This window comes from Lissotriton vulgaris, chromosome 4_1 (assembly GCF_964263255.1).
Source record: "Lissotriton vulgaris chromosome 4_1, aLisVul1.2, whole genome shotgun sequence".
Classification (NCBI taxonomy): Eukaryota; Metazoa; Chordata; class Amphibia; order Caudata; family Salamandridae; genus Lissotriton; species Lissotriton vulgaris.
The window spans coordinates 239,945,779-239,964,991 of NC_141691.1; the positions used below are offsets into that span (position 1 = coordinate 239,945,779).

The 19,213-nt window shown below is 47.9% G+C and overlaps 1 protein-coding gene across 1 annotated transcript in view; it reads left to right on the forward strand.

Annotated features, from left to right (window-relative positions):
• TBC1D8B (TBC1 domain family member 8B) overlaps window positions 1-19,213 on the forward strand; it is a 720,472-nt gene that overhangs the window by 19,753 nt on the left and 681,506 nt on the right. The window contains exon 2 of the mRNA XM_086967215.1: window positions 10,587-10,856. Within this exon, the coding sequence (XP_086823341.1) occupies window positions 10,587-10,856 (270 nt within the window). The remainder of the gene's footprint in view (window positions 1-10,586; window positions 10,857-19,213) is intronic.

Sequence of the window (19,213 nt, forward strand, 5' to 3'; positions counted from 1 at the left end):
GACTCTGGAAGAGGTATTCCCCCCTTAACAATTGACCCGATAAGGAAGTGGTCCCAACAGGCCATTCAGTTGAATTCTTTGTCACTCGAATTTGGGCTGAGGGCTGCAAATGGTGGAACTACCTCGGACATAAAGGGAGCCCACACTTTTAACAGGGTGAATCGCACCTCTAGGATAGACTATATCCTTCTTGATCTTAAGCTCTGGACATTCATGGACAACATGGAAGTCTTGCCCTCAGCAGACAGTGACCATAATCCGTTATCCCTGGCCTTAAACCATCTGTGGCCAGAGGCGTCTGGCTTGACCTTGCCCACTAAAACATCCACCGCTAGGGAAGTTCATCCCTCCAATTGTGGGAGACGGCTAAAATGGTGTAGGGTCGCACTAGATGAGGGGAAACTCCAAGCTATAGGGGTACTCCTGGGGACGGCACAGGCCAGGATGGAATCTCCCTCCCTGTCAACAAATGAAGTGACGGCTCTTTTCTGCGAGACTGTCAAGGAATTGGGAAATTTGTTCGTAGTCCCAAATAGGGATCCTACTGTGGTGGAGAGCAAAAGAAGTAAGAATACTCCGGGCTGGTTTACTAAGAAATGCAGGGGGAAGAAATCTGTGCTAATAGCTACTATTAAAAGCAAATCCCCTAGGACTAGGGTAGCGAGGAAAGATTACGAGCAGACTATCAATGAGGCAAAGAATGAATGGGATGACCGATTTTGGTCTGACCTAAAGGTGGCCCGTGCAGGGAGAGATTCCAGAGCGTTCTGGAACCTAGTGAGGACCAGGGACAGGCCAGATAACACCCTCATTAAGTGTAACATCCCGGGCCAACGCTGGTTTAACCACTTTTCCTCCCTATACACAATTACAACGGAAGATAGCCAGGTGCAGCGCTTGCCTTATATTATCCCAACCACCCGACTAGAGGAATCAATAGGGCACCCTTTCACACTCAAGGAAGTCGAGAATGTTATAAGATCCTTGGTGCATCTTAAAGCAGCTGGGCCTGATGGGATCCCGGCCGACCTGCTACGTGCTAACCCGATTGAGTGGGGGAGAATAATAACATCACTACTTAATGCTGTTAACAATGGTGCGCCAGTCCCTGATTCATGGAAGGGGGAGGAGGTCGTCCCTATCTTTAAGAAGGGCTGTCGGGACGACCCCGCGAACTATCGCCTGATAAGTCTCATTGACTGTTCGCAGAAGGTCGCAGGGAAAGTGGTTTTGGGGAGGGTACTTCAGTGGGTAGACGATAACATCTTATCTGGCTATCAAGCCAGATTTAGATCAGGCACAGGGACCATTGAGCAGGCCTTAAGATTGATGCTTCTTTATTGGAAGGTGGTGGGGCTGGGCAAGGGCAGTCTCTATCTAGCCTTTATAGACTTGAAGACTGCCTTTGACCTAGTACCCCGGGAGGGGTTGTGGGGGGTTCTGACCGAAATGGGGATGCCTCTGTACATTTTGTTCCTGTTGGTGAGGTTACATTCTAACAATTTTGCCCAGGTACGGTGGGGCACCCAGGGGCAAAAAACCGACAGGATTCCAGTGAATAGGGGTGTCCGCCAGGGTTGTGTGCTCGCTCCCACTCTATTCTCTCTTTATGTGAATGGAGTGGTTGACCTTCTCTTAAAAATTCCATCTGATGCACCTACGCTGGCGGGCAAGCGTATACCAACTCTCCTATTCGCTGATGACACCCTCCTCATTTCCAAGTCCACTGTGGGCCTGCAGAGTCTCCTGGACAGTTTTTATATCTTTTGTACCCAAAGGGGCCTGATAATTAATACAGGAAAAACTAAGTATCTGGTTCTGAACCCACCCAAACGATTAGGTCGCCCTCCATTATTAAACTCTGTCCCCCTAGAGAGGGTCTCGGAGTTTGACTATTTAGGTATTCGCCTCAGTGATTCCATGCAGTGGAACGCGCACATTCCAAAAATGCTTATCAACCACAAGAGAATAGTAGGGTCCCTTAAAGAGCAGCGCTCTTCTACAACCAAACCTATCGCACCGGTTGTTGAAATCTTTAAGGCTAGAGGGGCCCTGTATGGGGCAGAACTTTTGGGCACAAGCAATACGGTGTTGTTAGCCAGATCCGAGAGCAAATTCCTGAAGGATCTTATGGCTCTCCCAATGAGTACTCCTTCCTTACTGTTGCTTTTAGACATAGGGTGTCGCTCGATTAAAGATCAGGACCAAATTCGCCCCTTGCTCCTCTCGGCACGGCTGTGGCGTGTCCCTGAATTGGCCTCTTACGCGGAAGGTCTTTTGGAGGTAATGTCAATGCATGGATGGTCACAAATTAAGTGGTTAAAAGATGTTAAATCCTTACTATGTGAGTTGGGCCTCGGAGACGCTTGGGATTCTAGAACTGCTCCCCCGAAGGCCACTCTTAAGAAATTGTATTGGAACTGGATAACCAGTCGTAACAATTCTAATTCGAAGCAAGGCAGAACCACTACTGAGTTTCTGAGGCTTAAGGATGTGCCCTTCTCCAGTATTACATCTTTCATAGATTCACATGCTTGTATCTTCCCCGTCGTCATGGTGGGAGTCTCACGGTAACAGAATGACCAGCAGTATCATAGAGAAGAAAAACTGCATAGACAATCCCCATAGGGGCTGTATTATTTGGTAACCAGACCATTTATTTGTTTTGGTCCAAAAGCCAGCCAATCAGCATTGCTGCCCTGCCCTCACACTCCCCAGCAGCAGCTTCCTGCCTCAGATTTCCAACCGCCTTCGTGTGAGAAAGGAGTCTCCCTGAGCTCTGCTCAGTTTTCTTCTGTTCCTGTGTGAACTTTTGACCCTTTGGAATCTTGTTTCCTGTCTTCTAAATTGAGGTATTGTGTGTACTTATTTTACTTATGATGGCTGAAAGCTCTAAAAAGAGGCTGTTCAGGCCATGCAGATCCTGTGGGAAGGCCAGACTTTTCTCTGAGGACCCACATGAGGACTGCCTTTACTGTCTCTACCCTAAACACCTGGTGAAAGACTGTAAACTCTGTATAAAATTTTCTGACAAAACTAAACGAGACAGAGAGGCTAGATTACTGTTATGGCTTCAGAAGAAGAAGGCCACATCAGGCTCAGATTCTGAGGAGGAATCTTCTCACTCCACTCCCAAGAAAAGAAAGGCCTCTGTTTCTGTGGAGAAAGTGGAGTCTAAAAGGAGTAAATCTAAGGAAAAATCGACATCATCTCTTCCTATTACTCCTCTGGAGAAGCAGTCAAGTCTTAAAGGACCTGGATCTGCACCTTCTACCAGTTCAATGGCCTCTGCTTCTAAGCCTGTGGTGAAAACTTCAGTTCCGTCGTCTACGGCTTCGTCGACGATAGGATCTAAGGCTGCGTCGACGACCACGACGTCTACGACTACGACATCGACGAGTAAGATTTCTCTGTCAGCGAAAAGACAGTCGACGACGACGATGACGACTCCGTCGATGACAGGTTCGATGTTGAGGATGTCGACGGGGGCCCCGTCGACCCAGGTCCCGTCGACGATGGTTCCGCCGACGAAGGTCCCGTCGACGAAGGTCCCGTCGACGAAGGTCCCGTCGACGAAGGTCCCGTCGACGAAGGTCCCGTCGACGAAGGTCCCGTCGACGAAGGTCCCGTCGACGAAGGTCCCGTCGACGATGGTGCCGTCGGCGGTGGTTCCGTCGGCGATGGTTCCGTCGACGAAAATCTTGCTTTCATCGGCTAAAGCGTACAGTTCTCCTCAGTCGAAGACCATGATCTCCATCCGCTCTTTTCAGTCGACGAGAGGTTCGGCTACCATCAGTAAATCCGCAGAGTTCACCTCATGGACAAAGATTTCTCCTTTGCCACCATCATCGTTGCTGGAGCAGGATTCAGATGGAGAGGAGTCCTCAGGTGCCGCCTACAGTCCTTCTCAGCTTCGGATAAAAAGCCAAGACACGGATGAGGAGGAAAGTTATTCCTTCAGGGACAGACCACAATCTTCCATATATGAATCATTCCAGGAATCTGGTGATTATGATGATGAGGAGGAGCAGCACGTGGACTCACGGGAGGAGGAACGTCAAGAGACGGTTTCTATACCCCTCACCCTTGTGTCTGATCTTAGATTGATGCTAAACGACTACTATCGTCGTTTCCCAGAGGCGAATTGCTCGCAACCAGCTACGCAGACGCCTCCCCCGCAGACACCTAAAAAAGCACCTGCTTCTCAAGATCAAGGGGTTAAATCTCCGCAGGTGGTTACTATAAGGGATGACCTAACGGACTCCGATGAAGAGCCCGAAGACGGAGAACTGGTTCATGATGCCTCGGGGAAGGAATGGGACGAATACGTCCTCCCATCGGCTGCATCACCTGAACCACTCAAATCTACCTCCCCTCCTCAAGACATCGGAGGCTTCCATGATATCATGGAAAGGGCGGCCAAGAGATTCAGTCTGGATGTGGAAGTGCAAGAGACGGATTGTTTCTTGTACGATTTCAAGGATGATAACAAAAGGTCACTTCGCTCAATTCCTATTATCCCTCATATCTGGGAGGAGGGCCTAAAAATTCTGAAAACACCGGCATCTATAGCGGTTTCAGTTCCGCGAATTGAAAAGAAATACAGAGCTCCAGAATCCACGGCAGCCTGCCTCATTGGACATCCCAGGCCGGAATCAGTTGTGACGCAGGCGGCGCAAAGAAATTCAAAAAACCCGGTGGCTACTTCACTAGTGCCACCAGACAAGGAAGGAAGGAGAATGGATGGGGCAGGTAAGAGGTTTGCGGTCATGGCAGCCTCTACCATTAAAGCGGCAAATGCTATGGCACTGCTTGGCCGTTACAACAGACAGATATGGTCCGATCTGGCACCCATACTCTCAGCGCTTCCGGAGGACCGAAAGGAAGAAGCGGCAGCCCTTCTCAAAGAAGGAGCAAAATCGGCTGCCGAATCTATCGACATCGCCATGGATGTCTCGTCTATGGCCTTCAGACAAATGGCTGGGGCGGTTTCGCTCCGCAGGCAAGGCTGGCTCAAGGCGACTTCTTTTCGTCCAGAGGTGCAGGCGAAGATTGTCGATATGCCCTTTGACGGTGAAAATTTGTTTGGGAAGCATATTGATGAGGCATTGCAAGGCATAAAGTCGGACACGGATACAGCTAGAGCGCTGGGATCTCTTCAGCAGGGAAAGTTTCAGTCCTTTCGAAAGAGGGGTGCAAGAGGTCAATTTAATCAAACACCCTCTTTTCAATCCAACCGATATCAACCGTACAATCAGCAGGGATATCGTCAGTTTAACACAAACAACCAGTTCAGGTCCTCTAACTCCTCTTACCAACAACAGTCCAGAGGTAAACCTAACGCCAGGGGGAAAAATCAGCAGTCTAATAGACGTCAATGATTTCAGGCAGGCGCTCCCCACACAAAAGATCCCGGACAACGACCACTATCTGTCTCAATACTACACCAACTGGATGTCCATAACATCGGACAAATGGGTTCTGGATGTCATAAGCAGGGGCCCCACGCTGGAATTTGTGGAGATACCACCGGACCACCCCCCAGTGCTCAGGCTCAACCAGCATCGCAAGGAAATGCAGAAGGAAGTTCTCTCGCTTCTGCAAAAGGGAGCCATAGGAGAAGTGCCACAACATCTCAGAGGGAGAGGCTTCTATTCGCATTTCTTCCTCATCAAAAAGAAACAGACCCGGAAATGGAGACCGGTATTGGACCTGAGGGATCTCAACCAATACATAAAAAAGATACCCTTCAGAATGTTGTCGCTGCAAGAGATCTTACTCATGTTGAAGGACAAGGACTACATGGCGTCCTTGGATCTCATGGATGCGTACTTCCATATTCCCATTCATCGGAAGCACAGGAAGTATTTAAGGTTTGTTGTGGAGAGTCGCCACTTCCAGTTCAAAGTCCTGCCATTCGGACTCAAATCAGCCCCGAGGGTATTCACCAAATGCATGGCCCCGGTGGCGGCCCACTTAAGACTGCAAGGGCATTACATTTACCCATATCTGGACGACTGGTTGGTGACAGGTCCATCTTTCAGGGACGCAGCAGAAGCTCTGCAGAGCTGCATCCGGTTGTTTCAGCGATTAGGTCTGAGGACCAACTTAGAGAAATCCTCGCTGACTCCGGCCCAAGGCATCCAGTTCCTGGGGGCATGGATATGCACCAGAGCAGGGAAAGCCTACCCTTCCGAAGATCGGATGAGAAAGATCATGGGGTTAACGGCTTCTCTGCAGGCAAAAAGGTCTACTTCCGTGAGGATTTACAAGTCCATGTTGGGGATGATGTCATCCTGCATCCCACTGGTACCAAACTGTCGTCTTCGAATGAGACCTTTGCAGGAACAGCTGGACGAACAGTGGGTGCAGGCCAGTGGAACCTTCGAGGATCGCATTGCCATCACGAACCATATGAAGGTGGCCATGTCATGGTGGAAGATCCTAAAGAACCTGGACCAGGGCTTGAGCTTCATTCCTCGAGATCACGACTTCGTGATGACGACGGACGCTTCACTGAAAGGATGGGGCGCGCATCTTCAAGAGCTGGAAATTCAGGGCCTTTGGTCAGATTGGGAAGCTCAGCTTCACATAAACATGTTGGAGCTCAAGGCGGTGTTCCTAGGGCTTCAAGCATTCCTTCCCAGAATACGCCAATCGTCAGTACTTATCCAAACGGACAGCACCACGACCATGTTTTACCTGCTGAAACAGGGCGGAACGAGATCCAAACAGCTGTCGACATTGGCGCAAAGGATCTGGAAATGGCTCATCACCAATGGAATTTCGATCCAAGTTCAGCATATACAGGGAGTCCTCAACACTCGGGCGGACGCCCTGAGCCGCACTCCCAATGCGACGCACGAGTGGGAACTACACGACACTCAGATTCGCATGTTGTTTCAAAGGTGGGGCACTCCCACATTAGATTTGTTCGCGACACGAAACAATTCAAAGTGCGCTCAATTTGCGTCCAGGTACCGTCAACTGGGCTCCAAGGGAAATGCATTCCTCATGGACTGGACAGGAAGGTTTGCATACGCGTTCCCTCCGTTCCCGTTGATACCGCGCATCCTGCGCAAGATGAGACTGGAACCGTGCCGGATTATAATGATAGCACCAGCCTGGCCAAGACAGGCGTGGTTTTCAGACCTCCTTCAATTGTCGAGGGGCGACAAGATCCAACTCCCGACATTTCAAGACCTCATCTCCATGAAGGAAGGGCAGATTCTGCATCCGGACCTGCAATCTCTAAAATTGTCAGCATGGAACCTCATGAGCGGGAATTTCAAAATCTAGATATTTCACAAGAATGCAGGCATATTCTCTCACAAGCTAGAGCTGTATCGACGAACAAAACATATGCAGCAAAATGGACTCGTTTCTGCCACTGGTGCAACAGACAAAACTTGCATCCGTTTGAGGTACAACCTGAAGGTATTCTGCCTTACCTGCTTTCACTATCTAAGTCAGGTCTGACGCATGCTTCGGTCAAAGTGCACTTAGCAGCAATATCACGATTCCGGCGGAAGCCAAATGAACCATCTCTCTGGTCATCCAGAGTAATAAAGGAATTTATCAAGGGACTTTTTAGAGTTTTCCCACCCATCCAGCGCCCACCTGTACCGTGGCACCTCAATACAGTCCTATCGCAGCTTATGAGGCCACCCTTTGAGCCCATACACAAGACAGACTTACAGTTCTTGTCATGGAAAACAGCCCTCCTTCTCGCCTTAACATCAGCAAGGAGGGTTAGCGAAATCCAGGCCTTTTCAGTGGAGGAACCCTTCTTACAATTTCGTCAGGACAGGGTTATATTAAGAACGAATCCTACCTTTATTCCCAAGGTGGCAACGTCTTTTCACCTCAACGAACCCATTATTTTACCTACTTTTTTCAGCAAGCCTTCATCGGAAGCAGAAAGAGCCTTACACTCTCTAGACATTTCTAGATGCCTAAAGTTCTACATTGAAAGGACGAAAACGTTCCGCAAGTCCAAGCAACTATTCATTGCATTTGAAGGACAGAGGAAAGGTCTTCCATTGTCGAGACTGAGTATTGCTAGATGGATATCCTCAGCTATCCTGAAATGTCACGAAAAAGCGGGGAAGCCGCTATGTTCTAAAGTGCATGCACATTCAACGAGGAAGATGGCAACCTCGATGGCCTTGTTCGCAGGAGTGGCGCTGCCAGACATCTGCAGAGCAGCAACGTGGAAGAGTGTGCATTCATTTACAAGACACTACTGTCTAGACACTGCGTGGAAGGAGGACACGGCAGTGGGACAGGCTGTTCTGAAGCGTCTATTTCAGTAAGGTATGGTCTACTGACATATTATTTTTACTATACAGTGCTTTGATTTATACTTATACATGCATTTATCGTATTACTGATGCTTTCATAGCTACTGTTATATCATTGCTTTGCAGCAGAGCTTCCTTCTGAGTTCTGTCCTGGAAACGCTACAAGTCTGGTGAGCACTGCTTACTACTCTGATACAAGCATGTGAATCTATGAAAGATGTAATACTGGAGAAGGAATTAGTTACATACCTGTACACTATAGTTCTCCAGTATTATCTTTCATAGATTCACATGCGCCCGCCCGCCTCCCCGTTTCTCAGGCAGATCTTGTTTCTCTGTATTTATCCATGTCTCCCACTCGGGGACGGAAATCTGAGGCAGGAAGCTGCTGCTGGGGAGTGTGAGGGCAGGGCAGCAATGCTGATTGGCTGGCTTTTGGAACAAAACAAAGAAATGGTCTGGTTACCAAATAATACAGCCCCTATGGGGATTGTCTATGCAGTTTTTCTTCTCTATGATACTGCTTGGTGATTCTGTTACCGTGAGACTCCCACCATGACGACGGGGAAGATATAAGCATGTGAATCTATGAAAGATAATACTGGAGAACTATAGTGTACAGGTAAGTAACTAATTCCTTCTATGAACCATACCTTGACATTATTACCAATCCAACTGACCGGGCGCTGTATTTTAAATTCAGAGTGGGCACCCTTCCAGTAAATGAATTGACTGCGCGTTGGAAGGCCTCGTCCACGACCTCACCTTATTTCCCAGTTTGCCCGTCACGAGTTGAGTCTGTTGCCCATCTGATGTTTGAATGCCCGGCATACGAAGTGCCAAGACATTGTTGGTTGAAACCCATTTGCCGAGAATTAGGCACTCAGCACCATATTGTGGCCCTACGTATTCTGAAGTCGTATACTCGGACTGTTTTTATGTGATGTTTCTAAATTTTTACGTTGGGCATGGTCCATCCGAAGTAAAAGGCTTTTGTTATCTATTTAAATGGCTGTTTTTAAACTGGATTTTAACTCCTGTTTTTACTGAAGTATCAATGTTTCAACAAGGTACTGCAAAAAAATGTATTTTAATTGTATTGTAATTTGCTATAAGATATGTTTTATCGAATAAAGCCTTATTCATTCATTCACATATACCATCTGTATTTTTCTGAATATGAATTAGTCTGCAGTACTCCTACTTGAGAAAAAAGAAGTGTGAATAGGGGAGCCTGTAGGGCCCTGCACTCCAAAGGGAGTGACCTCTAAGTGCATCCTTATTGAAGAGCAGAGCGTGAGACAGTGTAGTATATTCCTCTTGTCCTCGTGCTGTACTCAGCACGAGGGAACACTTCATGTTATGTTTTGTATTCTGGTTCTAATGGCTCCGTTCGGTTCTAGCACTCTGGTCAACGTAAGTCAGTTGCCCGGAGTCCTGGAGTCGAGCGGCAGCACATACCTGTGGGTGTTGCATGTATTTGAATAAAGAAGACTTCAATCTACATTTCTTGCCTTCGGAGTCTTCTTACAACATTTGGCGAAGAGCGGGTCCCGAACCTCTTCAAGACACCCACCAGGAAGATACTCGGCCGACTTTCAAAGCTTGCTTATGTTTTAGGTTAATATGTATTTGTTTTCTTTTCATTACTTGCTTTATTCTTTTGGTTTCTTCTTTGAAATATTGTGAAGAGGGAGAAGTTGTAGTATATTCCTCTTGTCCTCGTGCTGTACTCAGCACGAGGGAACACTTCATGTTATGTTTTGTATTCTGGTTCTAATGGCTCCGTTCGGTTCTAGCACTCTGGTCAACGTAAGTCAGTTGCCTGGAGTCCTGGAGTCGAGCGGCAGCACATACCTGTGGGTGTTGCAATTATTTGAATAAAGAAGACTTCAATCTACATTTCTTGCCTTCGGAGTCATCTTACAACAGACAGGCAGGCTAGTAAACTTACTTTTGCACAGACCTACAAGGCCACTCAAAATTAATGAAGTGATCTCACAACAGCATGCTCTATTGTGCCAGGTGCACTTCTGAATGACAATATTTAAATTACATGGGTGCGCTCCCAAGAAAAGTGTACAACTTTTATGACCTACGACATAAATACAGCGTGTCACTAACCTAGAATAAGCGGAGGCCAAGGTCCAAACGTATACAGCACACAATTATTTCACGAAGCAAGTGGAGAAATGAAGACATACTATTAGTGTGTTAAGTAAGATGCAGTCCTCAAATGTGTTTACATTAAGGGACTTGAACGCAGATTTAAAAACTAATCAGTCATTTTTTCCCCCTGCTTCTGTCTGCAGTAAAACTGATAATTGCCTGGGATGAAATCTCCAGACTAGAGAAGACGACGAATGTTCTCTTGACTGAGAGCATTCACGTGTGTTCCCGCGGGGAGGACCACTACTTCTCCATGCTCATGCACATCAACGAGACCTTCCTGCTCATGGAGCAGCTCGCGAGCTACGCCTTGAGGAGACTCTTTGACAAGGACACGTTCGAACATGACCCGGTACTGAATGACCCCATGCAGATCACAAAGCGGTAAGCGTGGGTCACAGCCCTCTCTCTGTGTTCCTATTGTACGGACCCTGCGTGTTTAGACCTGATAGCGAAAATGTGTACGTGCTGCTAACAGCTCTTTCCACAAGCATTGGCAAAGCCAGGTGGCCTGGGTTTAGTGCGGCAGTGCATACAAACAAGGGCACGCACAAATGCGCATGGGCTGTTTGTCTCTGTACGACCTGCTTCCCCTCTTTATCTGCATTCTATTTGCTGTATGGCTTCACAACCTCAAGTTTACGGAGTTAAAAATAGTAGCAGTTGAAGCTCAGGGGATGAAAAACAAGGTGAAGACATAGGAGGCAACGAAGAAGCAGGTTGGACAGAAGCAGAATAGACATGTGTGCATGACTGTGTCTACAGGCCTTGTTATTACATTAAAGCTTAGGCTTGAGGGCTTTACAATTTCTGGCGGTCAGTATGTTCATGAACTCTAGATAATACTTGTGTCTCACTCTCTGGATTAGTTTAGAGAGATTGTTGTTCGGGTTAGAATTTTGAAAGGAACAAATACATAAGAGCAGGCAATCCAATTTGTGTTCGTTATATATTTATATGTGGTGTTTGTTAAACTGAAATCCAGGGTGCAGCCATTATAATGGCAGTAATGATACAGCATTGCAGAAGTTTATAGTCCAACAGGAAAGATTTGAGATGGGATGTGTACGTGTTTCGATCCCAGTGGTGGTTGAAATCTCCCAGGAAAATCAGATCGCAAGGGAAGGTGGGTTGATTAACTGTTAAATGCAACAATCAATATCATGTTTGTTTGCTGCCCAGTTGGCGGTATATGCCTCAGTACTTTAGGTGTGGTGCTTTTTTTTGTAATTTCTATAGTGGGGCATTTGAAGAATGATGAGATTGAGTTAGTTAGTTTGCAAAGCGATTCGTCTTACTTTGCTTTACCAGATTCATATTGGATTGTATAATGGTTTTGCAGCTGTGGTGAATGTGGTAATAGGATGTGTTGTGGGATCTGTGATTTGAGTGTGTGTGGGTTGTGTCAGCGGTACTAGGTGTGAAGGAATGCTCCAAAGCATTGAGGTTTGTGTGCTAGTTGAACTCTTCATAATATGGGGTTAGCAGAGACGTCACAGTGATGGCTTGGCGGATTTATTACCCAAATAAATGAACAAATAGATTGGTAGAACAGTGTGGTTTGGAAGAGTGATCTGAAAAATGAGACTGCCAACCACACTGTTATACCAATCTATTTGTTCATTTATTTCAGATAAGCAGACTGGCTTTTGGTGACCGTTTTGTAACCAGAAATAGTGAAAAGCAGCACCACTCTGCCTAAACCATTAAATAAATCAAATTTAAAAATACCTTTTCGTTCGTCGTGCTCTTCTAGCTAGACTTAGTGATTGAAATGCATTATCCTTCTTTTCCATGGATTCCCAGAGGTCAATATTATAGACATGAATTGTTTGGAAAGCAATGTCTCTATAAAATATTGGGCACCTCATGTTTGTATGCTTATTATTTATCTTATATTTAGCTATTTATTTTGTTCTGTGTAATATATTACTTTGACATGGAACTGCCATAAAAACAAAAGGGCAAACCTGTATTCCTAGGAACATGGGTAGTTAGATATGCATGTATAGATAGAATGTTCCACTACGACCGATTCAAGAATCTTTAAGCTTTCAACTGGGAACCTTGGAGCATGCCTCTGAAAAATTGAGTTGTTGGTTAATGGGGATGAAATCCTACTCCAGCAACAGCCACAATCCTTGTCGTGGTGAATCACAAAAACCTGTGCTTAACCCTCTGGTAGCTTGGCATGAAAGCCGTCAGGCTTACCTTAGGAGCAATGTCTAAAGTATTTTTGCAGCATACAAACAATAATAAAGTGAAAATACAACACACGAAAAATCCCACCTCAATCTCGAAAAATAGAGTGAAATGTAATCATATTTTATAGACCAAACAACACAAATCCGACCATTCGAACTGGAGATATGACTCAGACTCAGACGTAAGTTCAAACAGAAGTCTATGTGTCAAGAGTTTGGAGTAGAATCAGGGTACCGACGGACAGAGCGGGGCCTCATACTCCCGAGCGGTCGCCGGGTGAGGTGAGGTCTTCACCCACATAAAGCTGGGAAGAAGACATCCTGCTTTCCCTCCAGTGGACTCATAATCGTTCAAGTTCCTGGTAGTAATGTAACTTTCTCTTAGTACATTTTGTTATTTTTCACCACACACACACCTTTTTGTAGTTGCAGTAGCCATTATACACCTAAGGTCCTGAAGAAAGCCAGGGTCATTCCCTATTTGGCTGAAACATGTCGACCGTTCTGCACAGCGCCATAGGGTAGTCTTACTACTGGGCGTGTTTTTAACTCTTGACACATAGACTTCTGTTTGAACTTACGTCTGAGTCTGAGTAGTCAATTTTATGTATCACTATCACTGGAGCACTGCACTGTATTAATACCACTTCGAGATGAGTTTCATGGCTCTAGTATTGACATTCATTCTTACACCGGCATGAAATAGTCGGATGTGGTGTTGAATGTTCTACACACAAAAAAAAACAACCCACATGACGTTAACTCCAGCAAATGGCTGGGCTGATGGGTTTGGTTTTAGCCTATGTATCTCAATGGCATCCGCTTACACATGCATTCAACTGTTTCACAATCACCAGCATAGGCACACACCATCCTATGACTTGGGCTGCTCTGTTTTGTGTCTTGTACTTTGGCAACAGGGGAGCGAGCAGACACGTCGTTAAACTTTCCCCTTGACCCTCCACACACATGTTTGTTTTTATTAGTTAACAAACAATGCCTTGTACAGACAATATATACATAAAGTTCTAACCACTAGGACTGAATCACATCACAATCCAGACAAATAATAGTTCAGGATAATGTTAAGACCAGCAATACATGAATGGTGGGGACTGACAAGATGCCAACATTTCAACCCCTATGAAGTGTTTTAAACTGAGTCTTCCTTTTAATAGAAAAGCAGATAGCAACTTAGAATTATGAGAACTCTCAGTATGCACAACAATTGAGTTGCAGAGGGTAGTCCGTGAGCTAAGAGGAACACAGGAGGTCACCTGGCTATAGAGTTCTGGTGCGAATTAGGTGTGCATCCCAGAAAATTGTCACAATGACCTAAAATATATATATTGTAGTCTGAGAACATTCTAAAGCCTTGCAACATCAGAGTGGTAGGGCAGTGAAAATCACAAAGGAAAAAAGGAATGCCGAAAGACAAAAGCGTGAACCTTAAAAATGCTTAATGGGGACCATTGGTGGATTATTTTTATGTGTAGAGATGCCCAAAAAGGAGCACATAGCGAATCCTATTAGCACAAAGTTTGCCTTTGTACTTGCGCACAATCCACAAATTCACATGCAGACAGCCCTACTAACCATGCACAACCACTGGTAAAATCCGGAACAATTCATGTGTCAATATTGTGGTCTAGTGAACGAGTATACTGTACTTATTAAAAAAGCAATTATAAATGAGAGACTGACGAACGGACACATGTAACTTAAATCAGTGTGAGTCATCATCACCCAATAAAATGTAGTCCGATTATAGATGCATAGAGGTGACATGCACCGTTGTAGTGATGACCCAATGGAAATCATCTTGTGTGCCCAGGGACAGTCCGTGCCCCAGTACAAACGACAAGCCAAATGCTGCTGACCACAAGAAGCCTACCTGTCGATTTTACATTGACTTCAAAGAAAATAAATTACATCAGCGCTCACTGTAAAAAATGTAAAAAGTGAAATGAAGTAATTTGAGATTCATCGAGGAGGGAAGGTCTCTCAGAAGTGTGGGAGTGTCATGTCCTTACCTCTGTGTGTCAGTGGCTCGAACACCGCAGGTGCCTGCCCGTGAGATGGGTCAGTGGAAGGCTGGCTACAAAGCCCAACCGGTAGGGCAAGGTTACTGCCCTGTTGGGCAAGAGCTAGAGCATACATCTCTGGGTGGAGATGCACTCGTGGAGTGTGTGTGGAAAGTACACGCAGGGGCGTGCGGGTAAGAATAAGGGAGCCAGTCAATTTACCTAGACAAGGCAGATATGCACTTGTGTGGTGTCTACAATAGAGAGAACGAGGCAGAGATGAACTCGTGGTGTCTGCAAGAGGGGAAATAGAGGCATGCTTGTGAAGAATCTCCTGGAAGGCTAGATTCGCTCATAGTTGTCTATTGTTTACATGGAAGCACTGTCTGTGCGTGACATAAATGTCTGATAAACGCAGCACATGCATGTTGTTCTGTATAATGAAAAAAAGCATAAAAATCACATAAAAAAAGGGAAACATGACTGAAATTCAATAATAATGTGCATACAAATCAACATATTGTAAAAGACACGGCATGGATCATCAATTACAGAGTTACGGACCTCAGTCAAAGGTGCTGAACAAAGGAAATTCAGCATTCGTGGAAAGACTAAAGTCTGCTGCATAAGTAAATGTACATCATTGGGGTAAGTTCACTCAATTATTCAAGTGAATAGAGTCCATCCTATATGGATCATACATGTTCAGTCCATTTGTCGACCTGAATCAAAATTATGGAGGAAAAATTCCCATCACATGGATTGGAACATGGGGCTTCCACGACTTCACAGGAAATATAATCAGAAAATATGCCTATTCTCTGTAAAATGTTCGACCAGGGCAGCTTCAGCTGTAATGAAATCTGAATGAGACACCTTAATGATAGATTCCTTACTTTAGAATTACCACCAGGCGGCAGACAGGATCCGGAAAGTTTTAGTCAACAGTATCCCTGCACGTCGGAAGTTGGCGTAGTGCGGTTCCGTGTCCGCGTTGTGATCGCCGGGATGACGTTGCAGCAGCTACTTAGACGGCCCCCTCGCGCGCTGACATCAGTTCTTTTCTTTCTTTTTCCGTGCCAGCAAGCGCAGATCCGGAGAGAGCAGTACCCCCAGTCAATTTTTGACAGCTTTTTTAGGTACTTTTGTCTTATTTGAGTCTGACTCCTGGTGTATAGGGATGCCCAGTTTCCAGTCTTGCAAGGTTTGTTCCTGCATGATGTCTGTGACTAACCCGTACTGCAAGTGTCTCTACTGCCTGGGGCACGACCACGACCCCGAGTTGTGCTCCTGCTGCCGGGCCATGGCTCTGAAAACCTTGCAGGAGCTGTCACGAAAGTTGCTTGAGGCCCGGAAGTCAGCTCTGTGCCGTTCAAGGTCCAGGTCCCGTGGGAGGTCGAGCGACCGGTCGCGGAGCCACCACCATAGTTCGACAAAGTCTTCGCATTCGGGGTCAGGTAAGACGAAGCACAAGAAGTCGAAGAAGCAATGCCGCTCTTCGCCTTCCCCTAGCCTGCCATGCGACACAGCTCAGGGTGCGGGTGGTGCCTCTCCCGCGGCTCCGATGGAGCCTACGCAGTCACCGTTGGCCTACCCGCCCTTCCCGGGTCTGTCGGCGACTCCAACCCAGCTGCAGGAATTTCTGTCAGCCATGGCCCGCCTCATTGGCTCGTCGGGCCCCGCCGGCGCGCTTTTGGGCCCCGCTGGTCCGATTGGGGGTCCTCGCCCTTCTTCGTCGACGGCTCCGGCCTCGGCACCACGAGACTCCCGTGGATCGATGCAAGGATCCCAGCCGATGCCGGTTTACCTTGTTCGACCTCCACCGACATCAATGTCGACGGCAACGCCGTCGGCCGGCTCCCCGGCCGATGTCATTCCGGCTTCCTTTCAACGTGGAGACGATGCCGGACCGGAGTCTATTGACACCAATGGGGAATTTATATCCCGATCTCCATCCTCCTCCATCTTTCCCACCTGCCCAGCAGGTTATGGAGGATGGGGAGGACTGGGAGGGGTCTGAAGACCCTCTCGCAGCCCAATGCCAGTTAGACCCGGACTGGGCAGAGGATTTGGGGGCCGCCGCTGATCTGCATTTCTCACCAGAACCTGGCGCACTGTCTCCTTTCTACCGTGGCTACGGAACAGGGTGGTACTTATTCAGTGGTGTTGCATATGGCAGCAGAGGATCTCCACCTCGAACTCCTTACAGTGGCCCTTAGGATTAACCTCCGGACAGAAGTGCTTCAGCCGGCGGCTTCCTCTGTGGTGCCGCTGCTGCCCTTCAATGCTGCACTTTCAGACGTCCTCGTGGGCACTTGGTCAAGGCCCAACACAGGGGCTCCTGTGGATAGGAACGTGGCCTGACACCATTGCCCGGCCCGGGTGACCCCATTTTCCTCTCCCAACACCCTACCCCTGAGAGCTTGGTTGTCCAAGCCTCTGCGTCCCCAAGTGCATTCGTTTCCGTACCTCCGGACAGGGAATCCAAGAAACTGGAGCAGTTTGGGAAGAAGATTTTCTCTTCTGCCAGTTCAGGGCTGCAGTCTGTGAACACCGTATGCCTCTTGGGCCGTTATTCCCACTCTGTGTGGGATACGGTGGCGCAGGTGCTGCCTCAGTGTCTGGAGGAGGCCCGGACAGTGCTCTCCCAAGCTATTGCTGAGGGGAGAGATGCAGCCAAGTTCATGATTCGTTGTGGCCTCGACACCGCGGACTTGCTTGGCACAGCGATTTCCTCGACAGTGGCTCTACACCGTTACGCCTGGCTGAGGACCACTGGCTTTTCAGGGGATGTCCAGAACACTCTGATGGACATACCCTTTGATGGCACTCGCCTTTTTGGCGACAAGGCAGATAGTGCTTTGGAGAGCTTTAATGACTCGCGGGCTACGGCAAAGTCTTTGGGCCTTTCGGCCATGTGCACTCCATTGGTGTCTGCTTTTTGCTCCTTTCATGGTCAAGGAAGGGGTGCCCAGACACGTTTGTTGCTTCGCAGGCCTGTGGCTTTGAAACTGTCAGTGCAGCCACGGATGTGGGACCCGCCGATGTGGGTCACGTGCCAGCCGGCGGGTCAGTCCACTACCTTCCCTGCCACCACAGCCTCCAAACCTTCCTAGTCCGGTGTTTTAGGCCCTCCAAACAACCGTGGGTGGCAGGATTCCCCATCACCTCCCCCACTGGCGCACCATCACTACGGACAGGTGGGTTTTACAGATTGTCCGAAGGGGCTAATCCTTCCCATTCGAGACCACCCCTCCAGCCATGCCACCTCAGTACCACTGCATGTCGGGGATCACTTGGCACTTCTCCAGCAGGAAGTTGCGGCGCTCTTAGCCAAGGGGGTCATTGATTGCGTTCCGACTCCAGAAGTAAATCGTGGTTGTAACTCTCACTATTTCTTTGTTCCAAAGAAGGGCAAGGGCATGTGTCCTATCTTAGACCTTCGGAACATCAACTGCTTCCTCCGGAAGGAGAATTTCAAGATGCTCACATTTGCTCAAGTCTTGTCTACCCTGGACCCGGAAGACTGGATGGTAGCATTGGACTTGCAGGACGCTTATTTATAAATCCCCGTCCTGCCAGCCCACCGGCATTCCCTGAGGTTCATTGTAGGCCACAAGCACTTTCAGTTCACCTTGCTCCCTTTTGGCCTTACCAGCGCCCCTTGGTGTCACGAAAGTGATGGCGGTGGTCGCAGCTCATCTGCGCAGATCCAGGGTTTTAGTCTTCCCCTATCTCGACGACTGGTTGTTGAAGCCGGGCTCACCCGAGGCAGTTGTCTCCCACCCCCAGACTACGGCCAACCTCCTGCATTTGCTGGGGTTCTCCATCAAAGTGCCGAAGTTGCACCTGATTACCACTCAGAAGCTCCTCGTTTTCGCAGCAGTTCTGGACACGGCGCAGTTTCAGGTTTATCCTCCCGAACAGTGAGTCCTGGAAATTCGGGCTATGATTCCGATCTTTTGGCCCTTGTCCTGGGTTTCGGTCAGGATGACCTTGAGGCTGCTGGGCCTTATGGCCTCCTGCTGACCAATCATGCCATAATCAATCAATCAATCAATCAGGAGTTTGTTAAAAGCGCAACTACTCACCCGTAAGGGTCTCAAGGCGCTAGGGGTGGGGGAGTGCAGGTTCCATTCCATCAAGGAGGGGGTCTGTGGAAGAGCCAGGTTTTGAGGTTTCTTACGAAGATGGGGAGCGATGTTGTCTGTCTGAGGTGGAGCGGAAGGGCGTTCCATGCTTTGGCCGCGAGGAAGGAGAAGGAGCGGCCTCCCGATCTGGTCTTTCTGGTGCGGGGGACCTCGGCGTAGGAGAGCTGGGCTGATCGTAGGGTCCTTTGGGGTGCGTGGAATTTGAGCCGGCTGTTCAGGTATGCTGGTCTGGTGCCGTGGAGAGCCTTGTGTGCGTGGGTGAGCATCTTAAAGGTGATTCTTGCCTCGACGGGGAGCCAGTGGAGTGTGCGCAGGTGCTGGGAGATGTGGCAGTGTTTTGGCAGGTTGAGGACCAGTCTTGC